At 37.3% G+C, this 26,958-nt stretch overlaps 1 protein-coding gene across 1 annotated transcript; it reads right to left on the bottom strand.

Annotated features, from left to right (window-relative positions):
• Positions 1-1,605: 1,605 nt before the first annotated feature.
• LOC306863935 (fibroblast growth factor receptor 1-A-like) lies at positions 1,606-25,367 on the bottom strand. Its single transcript, XM_079407540.1, has 17 exons — positions 24,978-25,367; positions 19,708-19,904; positions 12,691-12,777; positions 12,440-12,612; positions 10,942-11,065; positions 10,665-10,855; positions 9,836-9,980; positions 6,362-6,555; positions 6,117-6,262; positions 5,900-6,021; positions 5,118-5,228; positions 4,823-5,013; positions 4,614-4,736; positions 4,459-4,529; positions 4,211-4,348; positions 3,398-3,503; positions 1,606-3,180 (listed from the first exon to the last, which is right to left on the bottom strand). Exons 2-17 carry the CDS (start codon positions 19,850-19,852, stop codon positions 2,998-3,000), a joined length of 2,250 nt encoding a protein of 749 aa, XP_079263666.1. The 5' UTR covers positions 19,853-19,904; positions 24,978-25,367; the 3' UTR covers positions 1,606-2,997.
• Positions 25,368-26,958: the final 1,591 nt, after the last annotated feature.

The raw sequence follows: 26,958 nt of genomic DNA, 5'->3' as shown, positions 1-26,958 counted from the left end.
TTTTAGAATTAAAAGTACCAACGTTTACTGCGAAATCCAATCATTTCAACAGGAATCGACGCGTTTGGGAAATTTGCTGAAGGATTTCCCCAGTTTTGCAACAGGTGCAAGCCTCTCACCCGAATTTGACCACTGACCACCAGAACGCTTCTTGAAAGTGCCTTCTGTGAGGTGTGCTTTACTAATTTCCTTTATTTTGATGGGACAGTTAGTTGACAGGAACGAGCCAGGACTCTAACTCGGGACGCCCAAAGCATAACAGCGCTATATATCAGCATGCTGCCCACAAGGCTATCGGCACCAACACAAAAATTGTTTTACTTAAAAATCTAAAATCATTATTGTAAAAACCACTAGGACATTCCAAAGGGAACACATGGCTTGAAATACAGATTCTTTTCCAATCTAGGACAACAAACTGGACTGATCTATATCACACACGCACAACAATGATGGACGTGCCATTAGACATGCTTTGCTAAGTCTTTAGCCTACAGATTGGTAACGTAACACCTTTATGGAGCCCAAATAATTACATTTGTTTGCTCAAATGTTTGTCTAGAGGCCGTTGGTTGTAATGACAGCACTGTCGCTATAAGAGTACTTGAGTCGCTTATCCAGGACTTTCCTGAACCATCTGTCAAAGGTGATAATGGTTGACGGTTAATTGCACCTCATGGCCCATTAGCTGCTCATAAAGGCAGGTGTGTAGGCCATGGATAGCTTTTACAGGGGTGCAATGGCACAAACAGACCGGCAGATGTGACTCCTAACGGCTCCTATTTCCAGGCATTAATACAATTATGACCCTTTCCTGCCAAGAGCAACAAGATTACTGAGAGATTGAATAGACAAAGATGCTAAAAGGGTTCTGATGGATCAAGCAAATGAAACAATCTGATATGCAAGTTACTGTAGCTTGGGGTGTCATGCTAATCATTTTTACAATTATTTTACATCCAATGCCAGTGTAAGAGTCACTCTCACAATGGTAGGGTTCTTAGTGATTGCTAAAGTGGTTAATGAGTAGTTATGTTGCTGTTACTAGTGCATTTTTGGGAGTACTGCATGATTGCTTGGCCGTTTCTGGGGGGGGGGGTCTTATCTCCATTTCTGAGAAGAAAACTAGTTATTTTTGAGTGTTTTATTGTACTATCTATCTATCTGATAGAAACACCTGAATGACTGAATATTGAGTTTGGTTTGGATTGTAAAATAGATTGCCATATTGGATTCAATCTACTGAAAAACTGCTTGGCATTAATCAAAGACTCTCGCTGAAGTACTTTAGCTGTCTTGTTTTACTGCCGGGAGAGTTTTTCCTCCTGATATACAGCCTGATACTGCTGTGTTTGCTCTTGGTGTTGGTGTGGTTAATCGATGAAGGCCTGGCGAAGGAGACAAACACTTTCTTCTCACCGTTAATCATGTGCTATAGCTCTCCTTCGGGCTTTCAATACGAGTGGACGGTTCGCATTTAAGTCGGCAACTTCTTATTCTCATCTGCCCTTCCAACAACCTCTGGCCTGCAAGTAGAGATGTTTGGTTCATCTGTCATTTATTTCCTACGTGCATGAGCTACATATAAAATGCGAGATTATATTTTATATATAACATTTTTTTATTTATTTTCCCACAGGAAAGGCAATGTCAGTCAGCTTATTGACAGCCTGAATATAAGTGCATGGCCACTGCCTCGAAATTCACATCAGGACATACATAAACAATCACACAAGCATCAAAACTCTATTCAAGACAAAATTTTACATTGTTCCTTACAAGTTGCCAATCCTGTCATATAAACCCTGTCGTTTGAGAGTCTAGCTTAAAATAATGAAGAAGCTACAGACATGCTATGCTTTGAAACTGGTGCTAACAGATTGTCAACCACCATGCTGATGCGAAATAGACATACATATTCCAGCTGTTCCATATTAATACTTACATTCACACTTGAATTTAGTGTTTCAGGACACTGCAATCGCACCTTACGATCGTAACAGCAAGCAATAGTAACAGATTTCATTTGTAGCTTATTTTTAACATAAATCTGAGACACCATCTTCTTAACAGGCACAAGATGAAATTTTTAACCACAAGTTATTCATTTTTCCACAGTGAAAGAGAAAATGCAACACAATCAAAGCCAGTCAGAACATATTTGATGTTTAAAGGCGAAGTGTGTAATTTCTGCACGACTAGCATTGCCAAACGGCATTAAATAAAGACTATTTTCAAACAGGTTTCCTAAACTTTTACTTCATCTTCCATTGGTCGAACAAACAGATTGTCCCGCCCCCAAATTCAAGATACTGGTACATTTAGCAGGTCAGGATCAAATAGATAAATGTTTTGAGAGTGCAATAGTGTTTTTCAGGGAATCGACCTAGAAATGGGTTTTTTGAATCGCTGGGATACAAGAAAGTATCTGAACATCTTCAAAACAACAAAATTACACACTTCATTCTTAATATAATGTCCTATGATTTTTGACCAATGAGATTTCCTCGCTAGACTGTAGAAATAGAAACCAAGCAATGACAAAATGTCGCCAGGTTGGTTAGGACACGGTGCTGCGGATCATGTTTGAACATAAAAGGCAATAAACTCATACAAAAATAATAATAATAGTATAAAAAGTGTTTATATAATTTCATGTTTGTACAATTTAACTACATTTACAAAGCCAACACTTGAAATTATTTCTCCACCCTATTGACTTTGTTGGCATTGACGACCATTTTATCCTTCTGTGATGCTTTGCAAACATCTCATTTGTGAGGATCGATCCCTCTGAAGGACACAAAGTTTGATAGTTCCCTCTGTTCTGATCAGTCTTGTTTTAGAGAGTCTGCTGGTCCTCCTGCTTGTGTTTCTGTGCTAGAACGGCCCAGGCTGAACTCCTCAGTCTCTGAGCCTCTGAGTTTACGAGTCAAAGAAAGCAGAAAGATGTAGAGAGGTCCTCTATGAACATGGAGGTCCAGGTGTTCTCTACTGTCAGCGTTTTTTGAAGGATCGTACAGTTTGCTGTGGGGGAACTGTTGGAGGGATGCAGGGTTCTTCAGGTCCAGACTCTCTTAAAAACACTGAGTCTGGCTCGGAGGAGCAGGTGGAACTCCATTCATTCAGGATGACCTGAGAGTACATGGGCTCCAGGGGAATGGAGAGGTCCAGATACTCCTGCAAGGGAAACATACATGTTAATAAGTCATTACCAGAATGCACTGCAATGAGAACAGTGAACATTTTCATTCAAGTTGGCAGATGGAGCAGCATATTTGCATTTTTGATCCAAGCCTTAACCAAGTTGCTGTGTATTTCACATCAGTCACTTATGAGGATTCATTTTGAGTGGGATGCTGAATTAAAAGGTGCCTATGCAGTCTGCTGGCCTTACCTGATTGGATATCATGGACAGAGTGTGATCAAGGTCTTCTACCAGCTGTTTAAATGTTGGCCTCTGTGTGGGAACCGCATGCCAGCAGTCTCTCATCATCAGGTATCTGGAAAAAATTCAATTGGATAACGGAGCCATTATGTGAAGACAACATGAAATAATTAATATTTATATTAAATCCTATTGTGCACAATTCATCAGTGCATTTCATTATAAAGAATAAAGTTTTATTTTCTGGTAAAGTAACTAAAAGTTGAAAATATAGAATCTTTTAAACTTGTATTAAAATGGTATGATGCATTTTGAGTGATTATTTATTAATTTAAATAATGGGGGGGGGGTACAAATTTAATAAGATAATTACTTATACATTTTTCTTATAAATTATGCAGTCTGTTTTACTCAATATTTGTTTATTTTAATAATGAAGTAATGATTATTGTTGTTGATTAAATATTAAAATAAATAAATTACAAAGTCTGTTTCACTCAAAAATGTGTTTCATTATGTAAGTTAAATGTTTCTAAAAGTTTTAATTTAATTTAGTTGCTAATAAAAATATCTGAATGAGCCCTTTTATTTCAAAGAAAAAAATAATTCAGCTAAAGAAAAAGAAAAAAATCCTGGAAATAAAATTACAAAATTAACAAAATACATATTACAAAAAACAAACAAACAAAAAATATATGGTATTTTTCACTCAAAAATGTGTCCATTAAATGTTTTGTGAATGAAAAGTTTGAAAGATTCTGTTTAATAAAATTAAAAGATGAATCTTTTAGTTGCTAATTATAACATTTGAAAGGGCCGTACATCTCCTGAGTGCAGGCTGAGGGTCTGTCCATGCGATGACCTTCTCGTAGTAACTTGAAGAGCTCTTCCACAGGCACTCCTGGATACGGCGAGCCCCCCAGAGTGAAGATTTCCCATAGAAGGACACCAAAAGACCACCTACAACAAGAGAACACTCAGTACCAAAACACAACACAGAAACTGAACTTCTATAAAATAAGAGCACTGATATGAAGGTATATTGGAACTGAAAACATGAGCCATCTTACACGTCACTTTGATGTGTGTAAATCCTGTCAAACAAAGCCTCAGGTGCCATCCATTTGACAGGCAGCCGGCCCTGAAGAAGAAATAAAGATGCTCACTTGTCATATATTGACTTTTCAGATAATAAATATGACTATTTGAAGACCTGATTGCTTACATTTGTAGTCTTCTTGTAGTAATCTATGTGATGAACGTCCCGGGCCAGACCAAAGTCTGCTATCTTCATTACATTGTCCTCTGTTACAAGTACATTGCGTGCTGCCAAGTCTCTATGGATACACTGTTGGGGAATGCACACAGACCAAAAAATAAATCAATTTCAGCCCACGTTTTGAAGACATTTTTTAATAAATCACACAACAATACCTTTCTAGATGCCAGGTACTCCATGCCACGAGCCACCTGGTAGGCACAGGAGACCAAGTCTTTAATGGACATGCTCTCCAAAGACACCTGAACAGGATTGTAACAGTACTCCATGCCATGCGGCCGTCGAGCACGCAGATATTCCCGGAGGTTTCCTTTAGAGGTGTATTCCACGATGACATAAAGAGGGCCTGGATGAAGGAAAGAAGAGTGTTTTGAGAGGGGAAATCCTTGCAGTGTGATCTAACATCTACAAATGCCATGTGATTGTAAGAATCCTCAGATGGGCTCTTACCATCCTGGGTACAAGCTCCAAGCAGGTTGATGATGTTCTTGTGTTTTCCAATCATCTTCATCATCTCCATCTCTGAGATGAGGTCAGACAGGTCCTTCTCAGTGGCGTCAGCTAATGAAGACATAGGAAATGTTGATGAGGTCTGGATCTCTGATAAATAATGTGGTTTGGTCTTAAAGCCCCCCATGAAATCAAAATGAGAGTTTTATGACTAAAAGTCCATGTCGGATCTACATTCCAATAAGTCATATTCTAAATTAGAATTTTTGTCTGATTTTACAGAAAATAAATACCTAAACCTCAAAATAAAGAGAACATTTTGGAACAATTAATATTATTATTACTATTTATATCCTTATGATTAAATATTATTTAAATGAACATAAATATGATTATTCTAGAAGTATATATTTACATTTAATTCCCCACAATTCCTTATTCTTGTTAAAAGCATACATTTTAGATTTATCATTAAAACAAGAAGATTTGCCAATGAAGTATAGACTAAATAAATTCAAAGGAGAAGCCAAAGAGTTTATGCAAAGAAAATGTACACAATTTTGTTGCGCAAGTAAATATATTGCGTTTTCAGGACAAAATATGAATTACGTTTAATAATATTTAATATTATTCTTTTTTTTGCAAGATATGATATTGTGGTCACTCCTTCAATGTAAGTAAGTTTTTGCTGTCATTTTATCAAAAATCAGTCAGATCCCTTAGATATTGTGTCAAACCATTTCATGGGGTCTTTAAGGCTTTTACTTTGCAAAACCACGTACATTTCAGCATCTTCACAGCGACTTTAGTTGTGCGATTGGGCTTGTCTTTGTCCAGTCCAATGGCTTCGCCCATCACCACCTGGCCAAAGCAGCCCTCGCCCAGAGGTTTCCCAAGTACTAGCCTGTTACAAACAAAAACAACATTGCAAAAGGTTGACCCAATCACAGAAGAAAAGCAGCAAGGTAAGATCAGATTTTGGATGAGCGGTGTCCGTACCTCTCTCGGGGCACCTCCCAGGATGGGTCCTGCGGCAGCTCGTACTCAGACACCCCTGACAGCATGGGCGACCCGCTAGAGGAGAGTCGTGAAGGTCGGACCAACATCACACCAGAGTTCAGAGAGGAACTGGATTCCACTGACACCTGTAGAGCGAGGAAGCAGAATGGGGGAGGTTTAAGGGCCTTTAGAAGGATACAAGGGCCCTTCTTTGGACAGCATACATCAAAGCCCTTATCTGTTACCTGTCTGCGGAGAGGAATGCTTTTGGCCAGCTTATGGACGGCCAGCTGGCTGTTGAAGTTGCTCTTCTTGGAGGAGCTGTGGACTTTAACGATGGTGGTGATTCCTACCATGAGGAAGATGAGGAAGAATCCAACGCAGTAGATCAGCACCTCCAGGTAGGACTGACTGGGGACTGCAGAGGGAGTGGTGGCGGCTTATGGGGCAAACAGAATGCTACGGTCAGTAACAAAAAATAGATTTATTAATCTTCTGAAGAATTCCTTATTTTATTTAAGTGTTATTTAGCATTATTTTTTAATTATTATAGTTTTATTAATATTTTGAATTAAATTTTATTGGTTATTTTCAGTTTTTATTTTAGTTAAATTTTGTTATGTGATTGTCATTTTTATTAGTTTTTATATTACTACATAGGTTTAATGCATTTTAATTTTAATTTCAATTTTAGTTTTAGTTAACTACACTAACCCAGTTTTGTAAGTAGTATTTTGTCTCAAATCAAGATTTTGACTTACTTGATAAGCAAAATTAAAAAGATATTAAAAATATATTATATAAAATTAAAAATATATATTTTTAAAATTCAGAATTCTATTTATGTTAAGTCTAAATATATATATATATAAATATATTGGTGAGGATTATATGGAAGCCAGGTACCGCCACTGAATAAAAAAAGAAAAAGAAAAGGTAATTGCGACCTTTTTCTCTCACAATTTTTGCATTTTTCTTACAGTTATGAGGTTATATCCCACAATTCTGACTTTAAAACTCGCAATTCTGACTTTATATCTCACAACTTGGAAAGTAAAAATCGGAATTGCAAAATATAAACTCGAAATTGCAAGAAAAATTCAGAAAAGTCACAATTCTGATAAAAGAAGTCAGAATTGCATGGTATAATCTTACAATTGTGAGAAAAAGTCAAAATTGCAAGATGTAAACTTGTGACAAGTCACAATTTTTTATTTTTTAGTCATTGGCAGAAACTGGCTTCCATAGGTTTATGCTTAACTTGATTCAAGATATTTTGTCTGGAAACAAATCTTATTTGACACAAATTTTGCTTCTCAAGTAAATGTATCTTGTTTTGAGTACACTTAATTTTTTCCTGGAGAACAAGACAAAAATAGAGATATAATAGTGATGCTTGCCATAAGCAAACAGCACTAGTAAGGCTAAATCCACTAGTACAGTGTCAACCGACATCAAGAACACCTCTGCTACTGTGTCTACAGCATTAAACAGTGCTTTGGACTGACACACACTGGTAGACGCTGGTGACAGGCACACACACGCACACGTATCCACACATACACCCAGCTCTGTTTTATTTCAACCAGTGCATTTGACACTATTGGCACTGACAAAAGAGCACAAGCTTCCTTTGTGGCCGCATAATGGCTCCTTTGTGGCGTAGTATTTCGCCCCACATTCTCCACCGGCGTGAGGCTGCAGTCATCCCTTGCACAAGTATGAAATAAAACCATCCTGGCCAAATTGTCCTGGTAGGCCAAAGTGACACATGGCTACACCTGAACGGCTGTTATTAAATTAGAGCTTCGTTCATATACAGTTGAGTTGTTCTGCAATAGTATGCTGTGGTTGAAATAAAACAAAGTCTCCAGAGGATAAGGAACTAATTTTGTGATGCTTGATCATTAATCATTATTTTTCCCACTTGGAAACCCACAGGCTATTAGTTAGTGATCAATCTGATAATCTATCAGATTAGAGGAAGTGACATCAAGTGACCATGTTATTAGTCATGTGGACGTGGTAGGAAAAAAGTTTGCACACTAGTGTTCCAATAAGTCACTTTGAAACTCTCCTGTTATTTTATTTATTAATATTCGTGATGAACAGAACTGTGATATTTCAAACATACTGAAATACTTTAGACGCGGAGCGGTGTTTCTGATATCAGTGAGTGCGGAGTGATTATTAAATGCTCGGAGTGCGGAGGGGAAATTGTTGACGCTCCACTCCGCTCATATACTCTGCCGGACACCACCACACAAATGTGGCTTTTTGTTTATGACTGTCCTCCTACAGGATTTAACACAGAGTAACAGCTCACTACCAGTTACAAAAGACACTGTAACAGTCAGTCACAGGCAATTCTAGTTGCATTTTTCATCAATTCATTTCTTAAATTATCCTTTGACTATGTTCTGGCCCGCCATCTAGTGGCAAAATTAGTTTTGGGCCCAATGCCAAACTTACTTGCCGACCCGTGGTTTAGTGGATGATTTTACTCAATATTTTTTGCAACATTTTGAGCAGAGGTTCTTAACCAGAGGGCCGTGGGTGAATAGGGGGCATCGTAAACTTCTAAGAGGCCTCAAGATGACTTTAAATGATTAACATAACACAAAACAAGAATTAAAATAAGCCCAAAAAACAAAAAACGACACACAAATAAAAAAACTAATTCTTATTTTAATTCACCCCCTCAACAATGTATGTTTTCCTTTGAAGAACCAGCTTTTGATATATGAGGTTGTCTATTTTTAAAAGTGACATTTCCAGGTCTAGAAATCACATGTAATAAAGTCTTGAGCTTTAATTAATAAAAGTCTATGGGCATTTTTATAATGAATATGCACTTGTCTATTTACGCCAAGCTAAAATATTTTGTGTAAAAATTGTGAGTAAAACATATTTAAAAAAATTTATCATCTTTAATCCTTGAGTAAATCATGAAAAACAGAAAAATCAAGAAACCTCTGATTATTGTTGTGGACTGTGGGGAACCAATTGAGGAGATTATTGATTTGTCATCTTAGCTATATGCAAATCGAATCTCCTTTCTGCTATTTGTGGGGTGCAGGAAGTCACAGTCTACATCAAGCATTCCAAATAAGTCATTTGTGAGGTTCAGTCACAGTTAGGATGCTGCCTTAGAAGACAACAAAGTAGTTCACTAGGTATCAGAACAGAGTTTTCATGCAAAATGTTCTCATATCAGTCTGCTTACTCTCAAAATGAGCTCATTTAATCTGAATAAAGGTGACTTGATGTGCACTAACCCCTCATTAAAACAACAAAGATAGCAGGTCAGAGCGAGAAAACAAGGTATTTAGAGAAAGGTAAGTAGAGGAGGTGAAACAGTGTCATAACTGGTGTCATTTGCCAGGTCAATGGAAGTGAAAACCCCTGAGGGCACCTAAGTAAGATGATACTTATAGGGGAAGATGTCACTAAAATTCAAATGTTTGGTCTACTTGGTATGCTGGTGCCACGCATGGGTGGTTGTGCACCTGTGGATGGCCACACACGTTCCCGTGAAACACCTCGGCCTTTGTCAATGGTGCAAAATATACACCGGCTAAAGTGATAGCTAAGTAAATTCTCTTTGATTTAAACGTGGTTCACCTGAAACTGGCGAATGACACTAACAAATGGCCACTGTTGGGAGAGATGGACGAGAAGGAAAGGTCTAGAGAGGACAGGAAAGAGTTGCCGGATACCTTTGACAACGGTCAACCAAGCTGAATGATGGGAGATCCCAATTGAATTGCCCGCCAAGCAAGTATACTCCCCAGCATCCTCAAAGGACACATTCCTCAACTGGAGCACCTCCATCTCCTTGTCGGTGGTGTTGAGGCCAGCTGTCTGGAAGAGAACGAGAAAAGCAGACCCGAGGCCCAAGACATGAGGGAAAGGAGGAGGAAGCGGGACCATGTTGAGCTTGGGAAATTTTGGGGAGTCGCTGCATCTATCTGGTTGGTTTAAAAACCAGTTAGATGCTCGGAAAACCACCTGAAACCTTAGAGGGATCAAATATTGCTGCCCAGCACCATCACCTTCGATCTACCTCCACCCACGTCAGGCAAGCCACATGGAGACTCTCTCCAGCAAGACCCAATCCACAACGAGGGAGTTATCGCCATTGGTTGGGTCAACTGGGAATTTCCATGGCATCATGGGATAGGAAAACCCAAAGCATGAGAGAAACCCAAGGCTAAAACCTCTACGGAGATCGCTTCAGACTATCCTGTGGTCAAATTACCTTGCATGTCATGTCTAAGGACAGTTAACCAGGCTGACTGATTGGCTTCTCCTATATAATTGGACACTTTGCATATATACTCGCCGCCCTCTTCTTCTGTGATATTGTAGAGCGTCAGCACCTGGGTGTCCGAGCTATTGACCCCCGAGTGCTGGAGATGACAAGAGACCAAATTCATCACATCGGATCCCAAACCAAGACATCCTAATATGTGTGGACCACTGATGAATCTGCTCCATATATGTCAGACTGAAGCAAACTGACTGCATTTCAATGTAAACCTTTACCTTTAGGACGCGTACGTAAGGGAGTCCATCGGGTCCCAGTTTGCTTCCGTTCACCAGTATGTGTTTGAGCCACTGAATGTGAGGCTGGGGATCGCTGAACACCTTGCAGACAAACTCTACGTCACTGCCGACCACAGCCGTTCGGTTTGCAGGGAGACCAGCATACAGGATGGGCCTGTGAGGTGATCGCTCTGAAATATACATGTTTGTTAGATTTGGATTTAAGTGCAATATTTATTCCTAAACTGCCACTGGTTGATATTGAGAGATGACTGACCCACTACATCCAGCTGATAGGTGTGATTGATGCTTCCGTATTCATTCTCCACAAGGCATGTGTAGTTGCCCTTGTCTGAGGGCACCACGGACTCCATGATTATGGTCCACATGTGTTCCCGCAGCTGAGAATGGAAGAAAATAAAAATTCTTTAAACTATATCCCCCAATATTTACTCCAAATACACTGAAATTAAAAACCAAATCTGCATAAACCATTCACAAATCTCTTATGTGAAATACATACGTGACCCTGGAGCACAAAACCAGTCTTAAGTAGCACAGGTATATTTGTAGCAATAGCCAACAATACATTTTATGGGTCAGAATTATTGATTTTCTTTTTATGCCAAAAATCATTAGGATATTAAGTAAATATCATGTTCTATGAAGATATTTTGTAAATTTCCCACCGTAAATATAAAAACTAATTTTTTAGGTATTAATATGCATTGCTAAGAACTTCAGTTGGACAACTTTAAAAGGTGATTGTCTCAATATTTTGCAACCTCAGATTCCAGATTTTCAAATAGTTGTATCCCGGCCAAACATTGTCCTATCCCAACAAACCATACATCAATGGAAAAATTATTTATTCAGCTTTTGGGTTAATGTATAAATCTCAATTTAAAAAAATTGACCCTTATGACTGGTTTTGTGGTCCAGGGTCACGTTCACATATATGTATTTTTGGCTTATTAATGGTTTAAAATGATTTATTTCAAATTAAAGAGACCATCATTTACCATACAGATGTCTGAATAAATATAAGAACAATATTTAATCATTTTCAGTTATACTGACCAATATGACAATAATAATAATCATTAAAAATTGTTACATTAAAAAAAAGCACACATGGGTAAGGGTTTTGAATTAGTTAATTGAAACGAGTCAAACTTACTGAATTCCATTTTTGCTACTCAAGTTTAAAGACACTTAAAACATCAGTTTTAATGCTCTTGTAACTGCAAAAGTATTGTAATAATGCACCCTGAAGGGAATGTGATGACCAAATAAACATCAAAATCACTTCGATATTAATGATGTTGTTTTATTTTAATTGGTGGTTACTAATTGTTCTTGCACATTGTGGTACTTGTCTTTGCACATTGTCTCTCAATGTTTACCATTTTTAGGGCCTTGAAGGAACTGTATTTCACCTCCTCTGTATACTTGTATAGGGTTGGTATGTCAAATAATCTCTCATGAATCTTGAATCCATTTTTAAATGGGCAGCAAATTAAATGCCAAGCTCTAATCACTACAGCTAACTATTTGTAACCAGAGCTGTGATGTTTCCTGCACGTTTACATCAGGGTGTGTGTATTCAGGTGTCGGATTCAGGGTGTAGAGATTCAGGCTGTGATTTTGGCCTATTGTAAGCTGAGGTTTCAGCTTTTGTTCACTCAGCTCAGGTGGAGAGTAAATGAGGGCTGTATGTCCCACATAACAGTAATATCAGTCAGGAACTGAAGTCTGCTCAGGTGCAAACGTACCTTGTAGCCCCCAATGCGCTGGTCTCTTTTGAACTCTTTTCCATTCTTGAGCCAGCGTAGTTTCGGCGTCGGGTTTCCTTCGGCCTGACATCGGAATTTCACCGTTTTGCTGGCCGGTACGGCATGAAGCTTTTTTTCCATCTTTTCAGGTTGGGCCCAACGAGGCGCCATCGCTACAGAGGAAATATGGTATTAATAACGATGAACAATTCATCATTTGATTTCCTTCCTAAAAAAGAGTGCATGCTTACGTGAGAGCTCCTGGCTACTTGACGGTTTGTTCTCTTCCGACGATGACTCATCCTCATCCTCATCCTCAGAAGATGCTACTGCGTGACCTGTGACAAAGTCGACAGGATGTGTGTCAGAGAATATATTCATACAGCTGCCCATAAAGGTCAGAATATAGCATGAGTCCACAATTCATCATGCACAATTTAGATGTCACAAATTCAGCATAGCACATGCAGATCTGGTTATTTATTTGTCTGTTTGTCCACCTGCTAATGTCTTGTTTTATATCCATTAAGTTATAAGTGTTTGATATTACCAGTTATGAAACAAATAAATAGCAGCAGTTTGAGAAAGGAGAGACTTCCGATGCTTTTATTTATGAAATTTTTTTATCTGTTCACAATATTCTGGGGATTTTGTATTCTTGCTTGATCTGAAAAGTGAACCAGGAAAAAGTACCGCATCCACCCTTCACTGAGCAGCGGACAGCAAGAGCGCATGAGTCACCACAGGCTCCGCTCCAGAGCTCTGCTCACGCTCCCATCACACAGACGCAAACACACACACTCTGGGGAGCTGTCTAACAAATTCACCACTCAACGCCTGATACATTCCACAGCTGAAAGGAGAGAAACGGCCTACAGTGTCTCAGTTGCTCATCTATAACAACAACAAAATTTCAAAAGGCAACTTAACTAGTTTTTAACAATTTCAGAAGACAATAAGTGGTGTTTGCCTGTGCAAAACTTACCAGCATGATGCCAGAGGGTTGCTATGTGGTTGCTTAGATCATGTCTGGGTCATATTTTAACCATATTTTAAATTTAAAGGAAATACTTATATTTTGGAAATAGAAGTCTTAAGCATGAAGGTTTTTAGCATTGTAACATTATTTTCATGACAATTAAGCACATTGTAATTAAACAAATTACAGTAATGCAATTATATATATATATATATATATATATATATATATATATATATATATATATAGCATTACTGTAATTTGCTTAATTTTTGCTATATTTTTTTAATGTGAAAAAAATGAATTAGAAAATTATTTTAGATATTTAAATTGCAAAGTATTTATACATCAATATAGTATCTGTTGTACTGCCTTTAATTAATTAAAAATAATTAAGAATAAATTACAATTGAAACATTGCATGTACTTTAGATAATACAGGAATCAAAATCCCCTTTTCGAGAAATAAGAATTGCAAAAAAAACTAAACTAAAAAGTACAGTATCTGAACATTACATGGTGCACATTAAGGAAATTATATAGTTTATGCGCATTTTCTTATCAAAATATGCACCTTAATTTAGCACACTTAAAGTTTAATGCACATTTTGAGATTTTATGCACTTGGCATTCCCATTCATAGTTTTTAAAGCGATATCCCAAAATTTATATAAATAATGTGGGTGGAAACATAGCTAATACACTGTTAAAAACAACCCTTAAAAAAAACGAATTTATATTAAACTGACTATCAAGTTGTATCTCATAGATCATTAAAAAAAAAAAAACAATGTTGAAATTGCTCAACTTTTGGTAAGTTAAAGTACTGTAAAAACATTTGTTGCCATGACTTACTGAGCATATTTTTTTTTTTACAGGCCAAAAGATTCTCTATGATTTTCTGGTCTCTAAATATACTTCAGATTCCTCCTTCAATAGTAGTTAATATGACATTTTGTCACTTGTGTCCTTGATCGTTTGCTTGGAAAAGTAGCAGACCAACTCTGTTTAACAAGCCAGATATAATTTATGTCCATACCACTCCAGCTGGCCCCCCGTTCACCCGCATGTGGTCTACATTCAGCACTGCAGCATGGTCTTTAATCCAGATGAACACTAGGCCTACGACTGGGGTCTCGTCTTGAGCCAAGCACTGCAGCACCAAACGCTCCCCGGGAAACAATGTGTACAGCTCCATGTTCACCTCTGTTCGGACTAGTGGTGGAACAGAAGACCAATGAAGGTTTGGCAAAGGGGGTACTGGATCAAAATCTGAATTTTAAAACAAAGTGTGAGACAAGAGATAACTCTTGTCCAAAGAAAAGTGAAGAACCGCAAAACTTAAAGCTAAGGGCCATGACTAACAAAAGAGGGATGAGCTTGTAAAGCACCATGGAGAAAGAAGACTATGGAAGTGATGCCTCAAAAAAAATTAAAAAAAATAAACGAACAAATGAAACTATAAAAATCTGGCAGTACCTCCACCAACAAAAGAACTAAAGAAAACTGAGGCCACAAAATAAAAGATGAATACAAAAAATCATCTACATTTTGTGAATCTCACGAAACCTGTCAAGATCACATTTGGCCATATTTTAACCTAAAATTAACAGAAAATAATAATTATAATTTGGACAAAGGAAATGATGCCTTGAGCATTAATATTTTTGAACGATAACTTTATTTATGATGATTAAGCACATTACAAATTAAGTTTAATCTAATTACTGTAATGCAAAAATATCTTTCTTTTGACTGGAATGTGAAAAAAATTGTTTAGATAATGATTTTCAATATTTACTTTGTAAAGTAGTTATACTTTACAAAGTAAATATTGAAAAATAATGAATTACAATAATTATTTAAAAAATAAATGAAAGCACTATGACAATTTTAGGTACCACAGGAATAATGCCCCCTCTTTGAGAACAATAAAAATTAGAATAAAAAAAGATAAAATATCTGAACAGTACGGGAATAAGATTTTGATGGGAAAATGTGCTTATTTTTCATAAAAATGTCACAATGCACAAAACCGGAATAGTTGTATATTTTCAAACTGCAGCTAAACTGAATTCTAAAATATAAATATAATAAATTTCTTGTTTTGTTTTTCATTGTTTTTGAGCTGTAATGTGGTCTAGGCATGTTTATGATGAGATTCACCCACAAATTCAATATTGCACACAACTCAAACATTTTGAATCTAAAACACAAGCCTGCTCGCAAGAAATACGATACTTCCTTTACAAAAGAGGGGGAAGTTCTGTAGAAAAAATGAAACAGTTTAAAGATTAACCTCCGGTGGCCCATTACACTTATTAGGCTGAGTTTCAGTACATACAAAATAAAAGCCCAAAAAACCCCTGACGCCAGAACATACGGCTGTCCCATTCAAAGAGACCCCCCACCAACTTAGTCACCTTAATTGTCAAACAAACTAATCCATCCCTTTTGTCCTCCGGAGTGTTTCCTGACAATGCAAGCGGATCCGTAAGAGACGGAAGGGGGAAAGAGAGCGTGTTTGGAAAGACGGAGAAGAGCCTGTAACAGCAGGTTCCTCGGCTAGTTGTCATGGAGATCTCACTTGAGCCAAGTGGAGGCATTTCCTGGATCACAGGCCCCTTAATCCTGGCAGGGACGAGAGGGGGTTGGGATCAACTTTCCCTTCGGCCCAATTTAACAAAAAAAGCAGGGTGAGCAGGCAAGGTTGAGGCTGAGGGAGATGATGGTCTTGAAAATAAAATGAGAACTGATGTCTAATCCGATATCCTTCCATTCCCTTTATTTCCAATCTTTCCCGTCATTTACTGGAGAAGAAACATGACGCGCACCCCTAAACCTCACATTTACAAGAAAAACAGCACTTACAACTGCAGTTAATAGGGCTGACAACTCCCAGCATCCCCCTTGATGCCGTTATGCCGAAATGCCTGGCTGTGACTATTGTTGCAATAAATTATTTTTAGAGGAGTGTAGCATTTATTCATTCTTCATAGACAAGTGGTTTTGCTTTAAGTGGCAAAAAAAAAAAGACAAAAATGTCCAAAAGAAAAACCCCCATCAATGTTACCCTGCCTTTTATAAGCCCAACGATATGCTACATTAGGAGTTTGCTTTCTACATTGCTCTATTCAATTGTTTCAGTGGCTGAACTGGTATTTAATAGTCTGGGTAGTACTTTTTTACTTTGTGTGTGGTTTTTAAGGATGACGACATGTCAAAGAGCCGGTCTATGTTGGCATGTGCCTAATTAGCTAGCTTCTACCAAGCTATGAACTAATGTGAAGCAAAATAATATTGCATTTGATTTGTGCAAAAGTTTGGGGTTAGTAAGATTTTTTTAATGTTTTATAATGAAGTCTCTCATAGTCACCAAGGCTGCATCGATAACTGCGTTTCCATTACTTTTAAAATTGCGCAAACTGAAATAGCGAATTGAAAATATGTCCAATGGAAACATAAATTTCGCGAAAACCATGTATCCCAAAAAAGCTTTACGCTCATATGAAGTGGTTTTTCAGGCAACATTTTGCAAAACTGCAAAGGAAACAGTTTTTCCGCATTTAGAGGTCACCTGGCGTACGTAAAAGTCCCATGATCATTCTTTAATGTACTATAACCTCCAAGAAACAATGTCAAGTATAAGAGGCTTTTCTTTGCCATTAATGCTTGGATAACCCCTTATTTACACTGCATTACGGCTCCAACACGGCCACCGGAGCCGATTCAGAAGCATCCCAGAAGTGGCTCTCCGCGCTCCTTCTCTAAAGATACACGCTTTCAACTCCAAATAAAAATAATTGTAAGTGCGGTGGCTGCGATATACGTGTACCTACCAACATCTGTCACTATGACTTATCGCGAGAGGGAAAAAAAAAAGACGTTTTAGTCGCATAACATGGGTGAAACACCGTCATTACACAATAGTTTTTTTTAATCAACATTTATAAAATATCGCAAAAGTTTTGCGCAAATCTGTAATGGAAATTTCTTCAGGATTCTTTGATGAATAGAAAGTTCAGAAGAACAGCATGTATTTGAAACAGAAATGTTTTGTCAAATTACACATTTGCTGATTAAAAGTATTAACTTCTTTAAAAAAATAATAATAATCTTACTGACCAAATTTTTTAACAGAAGTGCATGATTAGCTGACATTTATTATTTGCATGTATTAGTTGTTTTTTTTCTGGGCAATCCCATGCACACTTCCATCCAAAACGGTTCATGTGGAGAATGTCCAGTCAGAATATCATACAAAGCTATTGCACAAGCTTCAACTAAAAGGAGCTTTGTGCACCTAAAATAGCTCTGTGAATAAAAATGCAGTCAAATTTGATCCTCAACATGCAGAAATTCGAACCATTCCTCTGGTAAAATTTGAAGCAGTCAACAACAAGGGGAGGAGCGCACCACCTAAACAGCCGAATTGGAAGCACATTTTGTTTACAGAAGAAATTGTGGAAAAAACACTTGTTTATGACTGCTACGAAACAAATTAAAACTCTTAAAATTTTCCACTAAACAGAAAAAATCTCGATATGCTCCTACGTCATTCCTTCCAGTCTGACCAACCCAAAAACACAAGTATGATTTCATCAGCGAGCCGTACCAACACACATCTGTGTGCTCGGATTCAGACCGCTCCAGACTGGCTTCTTGGAGAAGCAGGAGAGAATGTGTTTTCTCAGAGGGAGGCGGAGGCCTGACCCATTTGTCTTGGTCAGTCAGTCCAAGCTGAAGTGGACAACATCTGTCATCACCTCGTTATTCATCCACAGAATCTTTAAAAACCTAAAAGTCATTGCATTTCAGATCATTACGAGCCATTTAATGAACTAAAGCTTCAATAAAACAAGCCTCAAATCCTTATAGCTGTCTGTCTCTCCGCATCGACCAGGATTGGTGCTAAGCTCTGGACTTGGCTGGGAATCAGTAGAGGAAGTCATAGCCTGGATGGATTGCTGCTGGGATTTCCTGCCTGGCTAGTAATAGTGCTGGGCACTGAATCGCTACAACAAGTCAATTCAGGCGAGAAGGCAAACAGACAGTTCGATCAAGGCTCACAAACAATGGAGCAAGAGTTTATGCAGCAACAGGATACGGATGATGACGGTTTTCACATGCAGATTAGCTCTGCGGCCCACAGTGTACAACATATCAGCGTCTTAAGCAGCTGTGAATGCACACTATGTCCACTTGTATGCAAGCATGCATCATTAATAAAGCTGTTCACAATCGAGGCTGTAGTGTAACTGTGTTGGTGTCAGGCTGTCACAACAACAATTCTGATTCCTGCCTTCACAGTAAAGTTAAAAGCAAATTATCAAACTTCTTGATTCCACTCAAAACAATTAACTATAAGGATGCATCAACATAAAAATTCTGACCAGAATATGATAATAATTTTCATAATATGGACAGTAACGATTTATATTAAAATTCAATACAATTTTGTCTAATAATTAGCTTAACTTAATCCATAAAACAAATTTCATTACTTGAAATAAAATAATTGTTAACTGAAATCAAATCTAAAAAAAAAAAAACATTTTATTTCAGCTTGTTGGCATTTTTAATTCAAATTGATGTTCTACAATAACTCAAACTGAAATTAGAATTAATTAAAACTATATACAAAACACAATACAAAAACATAAACTACACTAAAACTTTAAAATAAAAAAAGAATAAAAATATTAATAAAATCTATAATATTATCCCAGTTATACTAAAATAATAGCGATATAGCTACTGATATCTAATATTGGAAAAATTAAAAATTAAAAATCAAATATGCTATAACCATATGGTGCCAATATATCAAAACCAATGGGTAAGAAAGAATGAGCATTCCAGATTAAACATATACATTTTTCAAAGCCATTCTCCCATTGCTATAGAGGTATGTATTGTGTTTGGAGATCTTTTAGCACATTAAGGAGTCTTTGCAATGCTGTGCATTCCACCGTGATCCATCTGAACCTCTAAGGTTTCAAGAAAGAGCGAAAGACCCCGAAGCTACTTGGATGCATAAAGGAAAAGCATCTGGAGTCCTACAGCACATCAGACCCTAATGAGTTCCAGCTCCACTTGTTAATTCCACATCAAAAATGGAGCCGTGACCAGAACTCTGCTGCTGCATGAGGTAGAGCCAAGTGTAAAAACTGAACATCAAATGAATGTATTGGAGCCTAAATCACACAAGTAAAAGATGTGCTGCTTTCGTCCATTTGTTCAGATTAGAAACAGCCTGGAAGTGGACATGGGAACAGGAAAAACTTACCTTGTTCGGTTACTGCGGGACGTGAGTAGGCCAAGGGGAGCTGAGCTAGAATAACCCACAGAATAAGCAAATGCCATGACTTCATCATCCTGAGAGAAGCCATGCCAGGGCAGCTGGGCGAGGAGGGTGGGCTGAGACAGCTCATTCACACAGCTGTGGGCAGCACTGGCCCATCAACACCGGCAGCATAGAGCTACCTGCCAAAAAGTGAAAGAGAATGTGTACAGGAATTAGTTTAACATGCTATGAAAAGATACAAAGAAGGAAAAAATTTACTTTTCATTGGAATGATCTGGCTTTTTCCCATTATTCTTTATTGTATCAATGGTTTCATGAAGAACCTTTCACAACATGGACACTTTTCATTGCACAAAAGGGGCTTTATAGTGGAAAAACCTTTCTTTCTTCAGATTATTAAATATTCTTTACATTAAGAAACAATGGTTCTTTTAAAAACTGATCACTGAAAGGTTCTTTGGGGAACCAAAAATGGTTCTTCGATGTCAACCCTTTTGAAACGTATTTGTGTGTTCTAGAGGGTTCTGGTCGGCTAGAACGGTTGCTTACATTCTTAAAAATAAAGATTCTTTATTGCATCAATGGTTCCATGAAGAACCTTTAACATCCATAGAATCCTTACATTCCACAAAAGTTTATTTATAGTGCAAAAGGGTTCTTTAGATAATTATAATGTTCAAGCAATGGTTCTTTTAAGAATTATTCACCCAAAATGGTTCTTCCTGCTCCGAGAACACCCTTTTGGGACCTTTATTTTCATCCCATGATATGTTTAGATATATAATAAGTCAAGTTGCAATGATATTTATGAGTTGAGCGCAAATAAACACCACTACAATGCAAATACCACAGAGAAATGTTAATTTTGGTGTCCATTGAAAACTGTGACAATAAAATTTGTTTGGTCTTAATTAGGTTTTAAATGTAAATGCTGCACATTTTGACCACAATTAATGAAAATAGCTATAAAACTTGCTAGAAAATACTACTAATCTAGATGACTATGTGGCAATAGGATTGCGTGAGAAAACTCCATGTCCCATAATTCTCTGTGGCAACACAAGAATGATAAACTACATATATAAAGCATCAAATAAACATCTAATATGCAGACTTTACTCTTAATTTTGTGAATGAGTCCATTTTATTCTATCTCTATCAAAATCACCTGAACACACATCACATCACAGAAGGAAGTAGGAACAACTTAAAGCAACATAAACCATTCAAAAGTCTGAGGCCAGTAAGCTTAATAACAATAAATGTTTGAGCAGCAAATCAGCATATTAGAATGATTTCTGAAGGATCATGTGACACTGAAGTCTGGAGTAATGATGCTGAATATTCAGCTTTGCATCACAGGAATAAATTACATTTTAACATATATTCAAATAGAAAACAGTTATTTTAAACTGCAATAATATTTCACAACATTACTGCATTTGTTAGGAGCATAAAAGACTTCTTATTCATTAAAAAAAATCTTACCAGGCCCACACTTTTAAAAAGCAGTATAAGTTTCCACTTATAACTATATCAAAAAGCCACAAAATAAGCCCAACTACACTCACGCTCTGCTTACAAAGACCAGACCCCTCTCATTTACTGAAATAATAATATCACCTGGCTATAAAGCCCATCTGGTGCTCACTAATTCGACTTCTAAGGCTCCTTCATTGAACTTAAATATTAATCAAGTTTGATTAGCATTGACAACTGTTTCAAGCCATCACCCACTAAAACAACCACTAATAAATAATAAAATAAAAATATTCTAATTTAAAAGCAACAAGCGTCCTATGACATAAAATTTTAACTTAACTTAGAAAAAGCTGTAACTTTGGGACTAGAGACCTCAAAAATCCAAAACTAGTTGAGACATGGTTTTCCCACAAGTATGAAGAAAAACGAGGCCCTAAACCTCTCGACCCCTCACCCAACAGCAGCTGCCCCCCTGAGTAGGTGTGGAGAGGCCATCCCGGTGGTGTGAAACACATCTGTTAATACTATGCCCCCCTAAGAATCGCCACTTGACACTTGGCTTTTCTTGGGACCCCAGTCACGCCTCCACCCCTGCCAAACGTTACCCAACAAAAGCCCCGTAATCTGGTGGTTGTTTTTGTAACCCCTCCTCCAATAATCATGCAGCAGACCATTTGCTCTTGCACCTTCAACTTTACTCACAATTTCCAATCTAAAACAACACAATTTGGTGTGACATGTTTTGCTCTCATTACTGAGAATGAAGTGAATTAGAATATTAGTGAATGCAAGCAAACTTGTCAACTGATTAGCAACTTTGTTGCAAGTCTCAGCTTCACACAAGCGGGTTTAAAATACTCAACCATGATGCGTTTTCATCTAGAAAAGTTGGAGTACAGCAATATCTAATTCAGTCAATTATGATCACCTCGTTAGAATGATAAACGAGGGATGTCCATCCATTACTGAGAGCTGTTGGATGGTTTTATGCCAAAGTAATTCAGCTGAAGGCAAGTACATGAAGAGACGGTCAATCTGCGGTGGGTGACGACCCTGAATGAAAAATCCTAAATGCTGGTGTGCAGCGGGTTTATGATAAGGCCATAAACGCAGTTAATTTACCTCACAGGCGCTGTCCATAACAGTGTCAAAGCAGTAAAATTTAAGAATCTCTTAAACTGATGAGAATGTGGAGTAATTCGTGGAACTTTTTCACACATGAAACTGCGGCACGCCGACGAGATTCAAAGAAATGTTATTAGATGAGCTATAAAAGTGTTTTTCAACAACAGTCACGAAAACGTCTAAAAAAAATGTGTGAAGTTCTTCAGGGATAGTTACTAACATGTTACACAGTTCTACCACCAGTCTGATGGATTTTGAAATAAAAAAAAGAGTTTGATAGAGCTCATGCTTGTTAGCTTCAGCTTTTTAAAACTTTATGTACAGGAAACAAGCAATTTTTAAATGTTAACCACCACCACAAAAAAAGAAGAGCCCTACAACACCAATAAATAATAAATAAATGAAATCATTTTCACTCAGTAATTGCTAGTAAATTTTACAAATAACTACAAAGAAATGGCATGTAATTAAACATGAATTTCCGAAGACCGATATAGTATTTCTTGCAAAGCATACTTAATCTATTTTATTTATCGCTAACTTCAAAAAATATTTTTACAGTGTACTCCTTATCTCTAATGAAACTAAACATCTTATATATATATATATATATATATATATATATATAACACACACACACAGTATATAGTGCATATTATAGATTAGCAATTATGAAAATGCATAATTAACTAAATAAATTATTGTATATTCAGACAAAAATTTATAATTTTCAATAATAATAATAAAACATTTAGTTTTTTAAACTTTTTGGCCTTAAATAACCTTTAAGTAGTTGCTTATACTTATGCAATTCTCTTTTGAAAGCTGCTTTGGACAAAAGCATCTTCTAAATGGATAAATGCAAATGAAGAAACTTCAACTATCTAACTTTCAACCAAAAGTGGAAAACAGCATTGAAACCAGCAGTCCTTTCAGAGTTCTCCACAGTAATGCAAGAGGAGCATTTGAAAAGCCCATTGTTATAATTAAAGGTTGGGTTTGCTGTGTTCCCTACCCCCCTGAGAGTCCAGCCCGGACCCTTAATTACTATGCTGCTGCATCCATGCATGACATTCCTCGACTCAGTGTTTGTTTTGGGAGATAGTCATGCAATCCATCCCAGGACCCCTCCAACCCGCACCAACCCCCCCACTCTCGACCGCCTGGGTAGTTATCAGGCTTTACACCTGTAATTGTATAGATTAGGAAAGGAAATCCAAGTGAATTATTTCACCATTTGCCTTCCTATCCATACCTCCGTTGGCTTCGTTTTGCATAATCACTGATGCAAACTCCAAAAAATGGGAACACCATTAGTGGTAATGTAAATTCTTAAAACTAGAGGTTCTTTATTGGCATCAGAAGAAACTTTAACATCCACCAAGCCTTTCTATTGCACAAAACATTTTATAGTGGAAGAATGTTATTAAAATATTCTTCACACAAAGAAAAAAATGGTTCTTTTAAGAACCCAATATGTTTAATTTGTGGCATTGCTAAGAAAACCTATTTGTGTAATCTCTATTTTTGCAGAAAATTTTTTAAACTCTGAATATAAAGCTTCAGCTGCAGTTTACTATCCAGTTTTGCTGAAAGTGATATTGAGAAGATTACCAGGAAAAAACCAGCAGCAGGAATAAGTCACAGCGGGTGACTGAGCAGCGCTCTGACCAGGTGCATGGACGAAGCTCATCTTTCAGTGCATCCAATATTACACATTCATTTTGGATGGGCTCCAGCTGACACAGTCGACTATGAGATCCGGCCGTAACTCAGCACAAGTGCCACAATAAGTCAAGATGGGCTCCTAAGGGAGGGAGGTTGTGGTTTTGAAAAATATCAGTTTAATTTATGATTCATCGTTGAAATTAATGCTTGTGGAATGAAATAGTCATCCTCAGATATTCTGACACACCGACTCGTGATCAGAAAGTGGCCCTAAAGGTAAATTAGCTTAAAATGTTGAGCATGGGACTGACTCAGTTTGGTTCTTGACTAAGATGTTTAGAATGACTCTACTAGTGCATCTTTTCATCTAAACTCTACAACGGAGGTCAGCCAGGAAACATCAGTTCAGTTAAAAATCACAACACCCCTGATTTATCATTAACACAGAAGCAGATCACCCTGGAAAGGTTTGTTTCCTCAAGGAACACAATGCATCCATAACAGACACTGGACAGACAATGCCACCTAGGGTTTTACAGCTCAAAATAGGTTACTTTTCATATTCATTGATATGGAAATTGAGGGAACACAATGTAGCATTCTTATTCTACTCCTGCTGTGAGCACCTATTCAATGTTTGTCTCTTCATGAATGTGCAAACACAATGGAAATGAGAATGATTTACTTTAAAAAGCACAACTAGGCTATATGAGCCTCTATTTATATTTATGTTGCAATCATATAGGCTATATCAATACTTCTGTATTGACCTCTCTACATAAAACTTGCAAAAGTCACTTTCTTTTTTCACTTTCAAATTTTTTTCTTTAAATTGAAATGTGTCTGAAGATAACGTCTGTTTTCTTACGAATATGGCCTGCGTATTTAATCTTTCATAATACTTCAATTATAAAAATGAATATCAAAGGTATAACACTAACAATGTTGAGGTTCTTCACAAAGTTCAAAGCACTCACCTCTGAATGTTATTGTGAGCGCTTGGTTGTGTTGAAGTGCACTTCTTGTGGGAGTTATTTAGGTTTGTAAAGCATTCCTCCAAAACAAGCGACCTCCGTAGAAAATATCCCACGCTGAATTGAATCAAAACCAGCCTGATTTCTCTCGTGCAGTGCGCCTGTTTTTTGCAGAAAGTAGCGAGTCGCGTTTAAACCAGTTGAACCAAACAATAGGTTTTGGTCCAGGTGCGCAGAGAAACCGTGAGAAAACTTCCACGTCTTTGCTGTTTGGGAAGTTTGTCATTCATAAACTCGCGCGGGTGTCTCGCGGAGCACGGAGATGTGCGAGTCACGCCGAGATAAACTGCTGCGAAAGTGCGTTTGTCTTGCGCTTTCTCTGTCGCTCACAGCAGCGATTCTTCCTCTGGAAAGGCATATGAAGGAGTGTTTTTTTTCTCTCTTCGTACCTCCCACTTCTAGGATTTGAGGATTCAAGAATTCCACTGCACCCCTCCACCAACCCCCCGGTGCGATCCTCCCATTCACCTCTGAAACTCAATGCAGATACACTGCTGATCCTTACCAACTTACTTATTAGATAGATAGATAGATAGATAGATAGATAGATAGATAGATAGATAGATAGATAGATAGATAGATAGATAGATAGATAGATAGATAGATAGATAGATAGATAGATAGATAGATAGAAAATGTTGGGATGTTTTTTAAATTTGAATAAAATGAAAACTAAAAGAATTTCAAATCAGATGAGCCAATAATTTATTCACAATAGAACATAGAAAACATAACAAATGTTAATTAAACTGAGAAATTTTAAAATTTTATGCACAAAACGAGCTCATTTCAAATTTGATGCCTGCTACAGATCTCAAAATAGTTGGGACGTGGGCATGTTTATACCATGGTGTAGCATCTCCTCTTCTTTTCAAAACAGTTTGAAGACGTCTGGGCATCGAAGTTATGAGTTTCTGGAGTTTTGGTGTTGGAATTTGGTCCCATTCTTGCCTGATATAGGTTTCCAGCTTTTCCATTTTCAAACAGTCCATTTTAAATGAGCCTTGGCCCACAGGACACGAAGGCGCTTCTGAACCATGTTCACATTTGGCTTCCTTTTTGCATGATAGAGCTTTAGTTGGCATCTGCAGATGGCACAGCGGATTGTGTTTGCCGACAGTGGTTTCTGGAAGTATTCCTGGGCCCATTCAGTAATGTCAATGAGAGAATCATGCCGATGAGTGATGCAGTGTCGTCTGAGGGACCGAAGACCACGGGCATCCAATAATGCCTCGTTTCCACTGAGCGGTACGGTACAGTACAGTTCAGTACAGTACGATTCGGTACGGGTAACCCTGATCAGGCTTGCGTTTCCACTACCTTCCACTACTATGTTGTTCTCTATGTTCTATTGTGAATAAAATATTGGCTCAAGGGATTTGAAAGTCTTTTAGTTTTCATTTTATTCAAATTTAAAAAAACGTCCTAACATTTCCAGAATTCGGGTTGTAAATAGATAGATAGATAGATAGATAGATAGATAGATAGATAGATAGATAGATAGATAGATAGATAGATAGATAGATAGATAGATAGATAGATAGATAGATAGATAGATAGATAGATAGACAATTAGTGGGTTATTGTGTGAGTGTCAGCTCCTAATTGAATTGATTGGTTCAGTTGATGTCATGTGGTCTCAGCAGCACTTAATGTCAGAGTGACTGGATTGAAAATATGAACTGCTAAAACAAATAAAGACTCCATTTACTGTTAAAGTCAATAATTACCCAGTCAACTGTATTATTCAATGTCCCGTGAACAAGAGTTCTGTTTAAATATACATTGGCGAAATTTCACTTTCAGTACATGAAAACAAATTCCATTTAGTATTTAGAAACCATCCACAATATCTTAGCGTCATAGTACTGAGGTTTGCACAGGTAAGCATCATTTACCATTTTCATTGGAAAATCTAAAAACC

Source organism: Barbus barbus, assembly GCF_936440315.1.
Source record: "Barbus barbus genome assembly, chromosome: 45".
NCBI classification, from domain to species: domain Eukaryota; kingdom Metazoa; phylum Chordata; class Actinopteri; order Cypriniformes; family Cyprinidae; genus Barbus; species Barbus barbus.
Note: the sequence above shows the minus strand (reverse complement) of the source record. Positions and strands in the feature narration are given on the sequence as shown.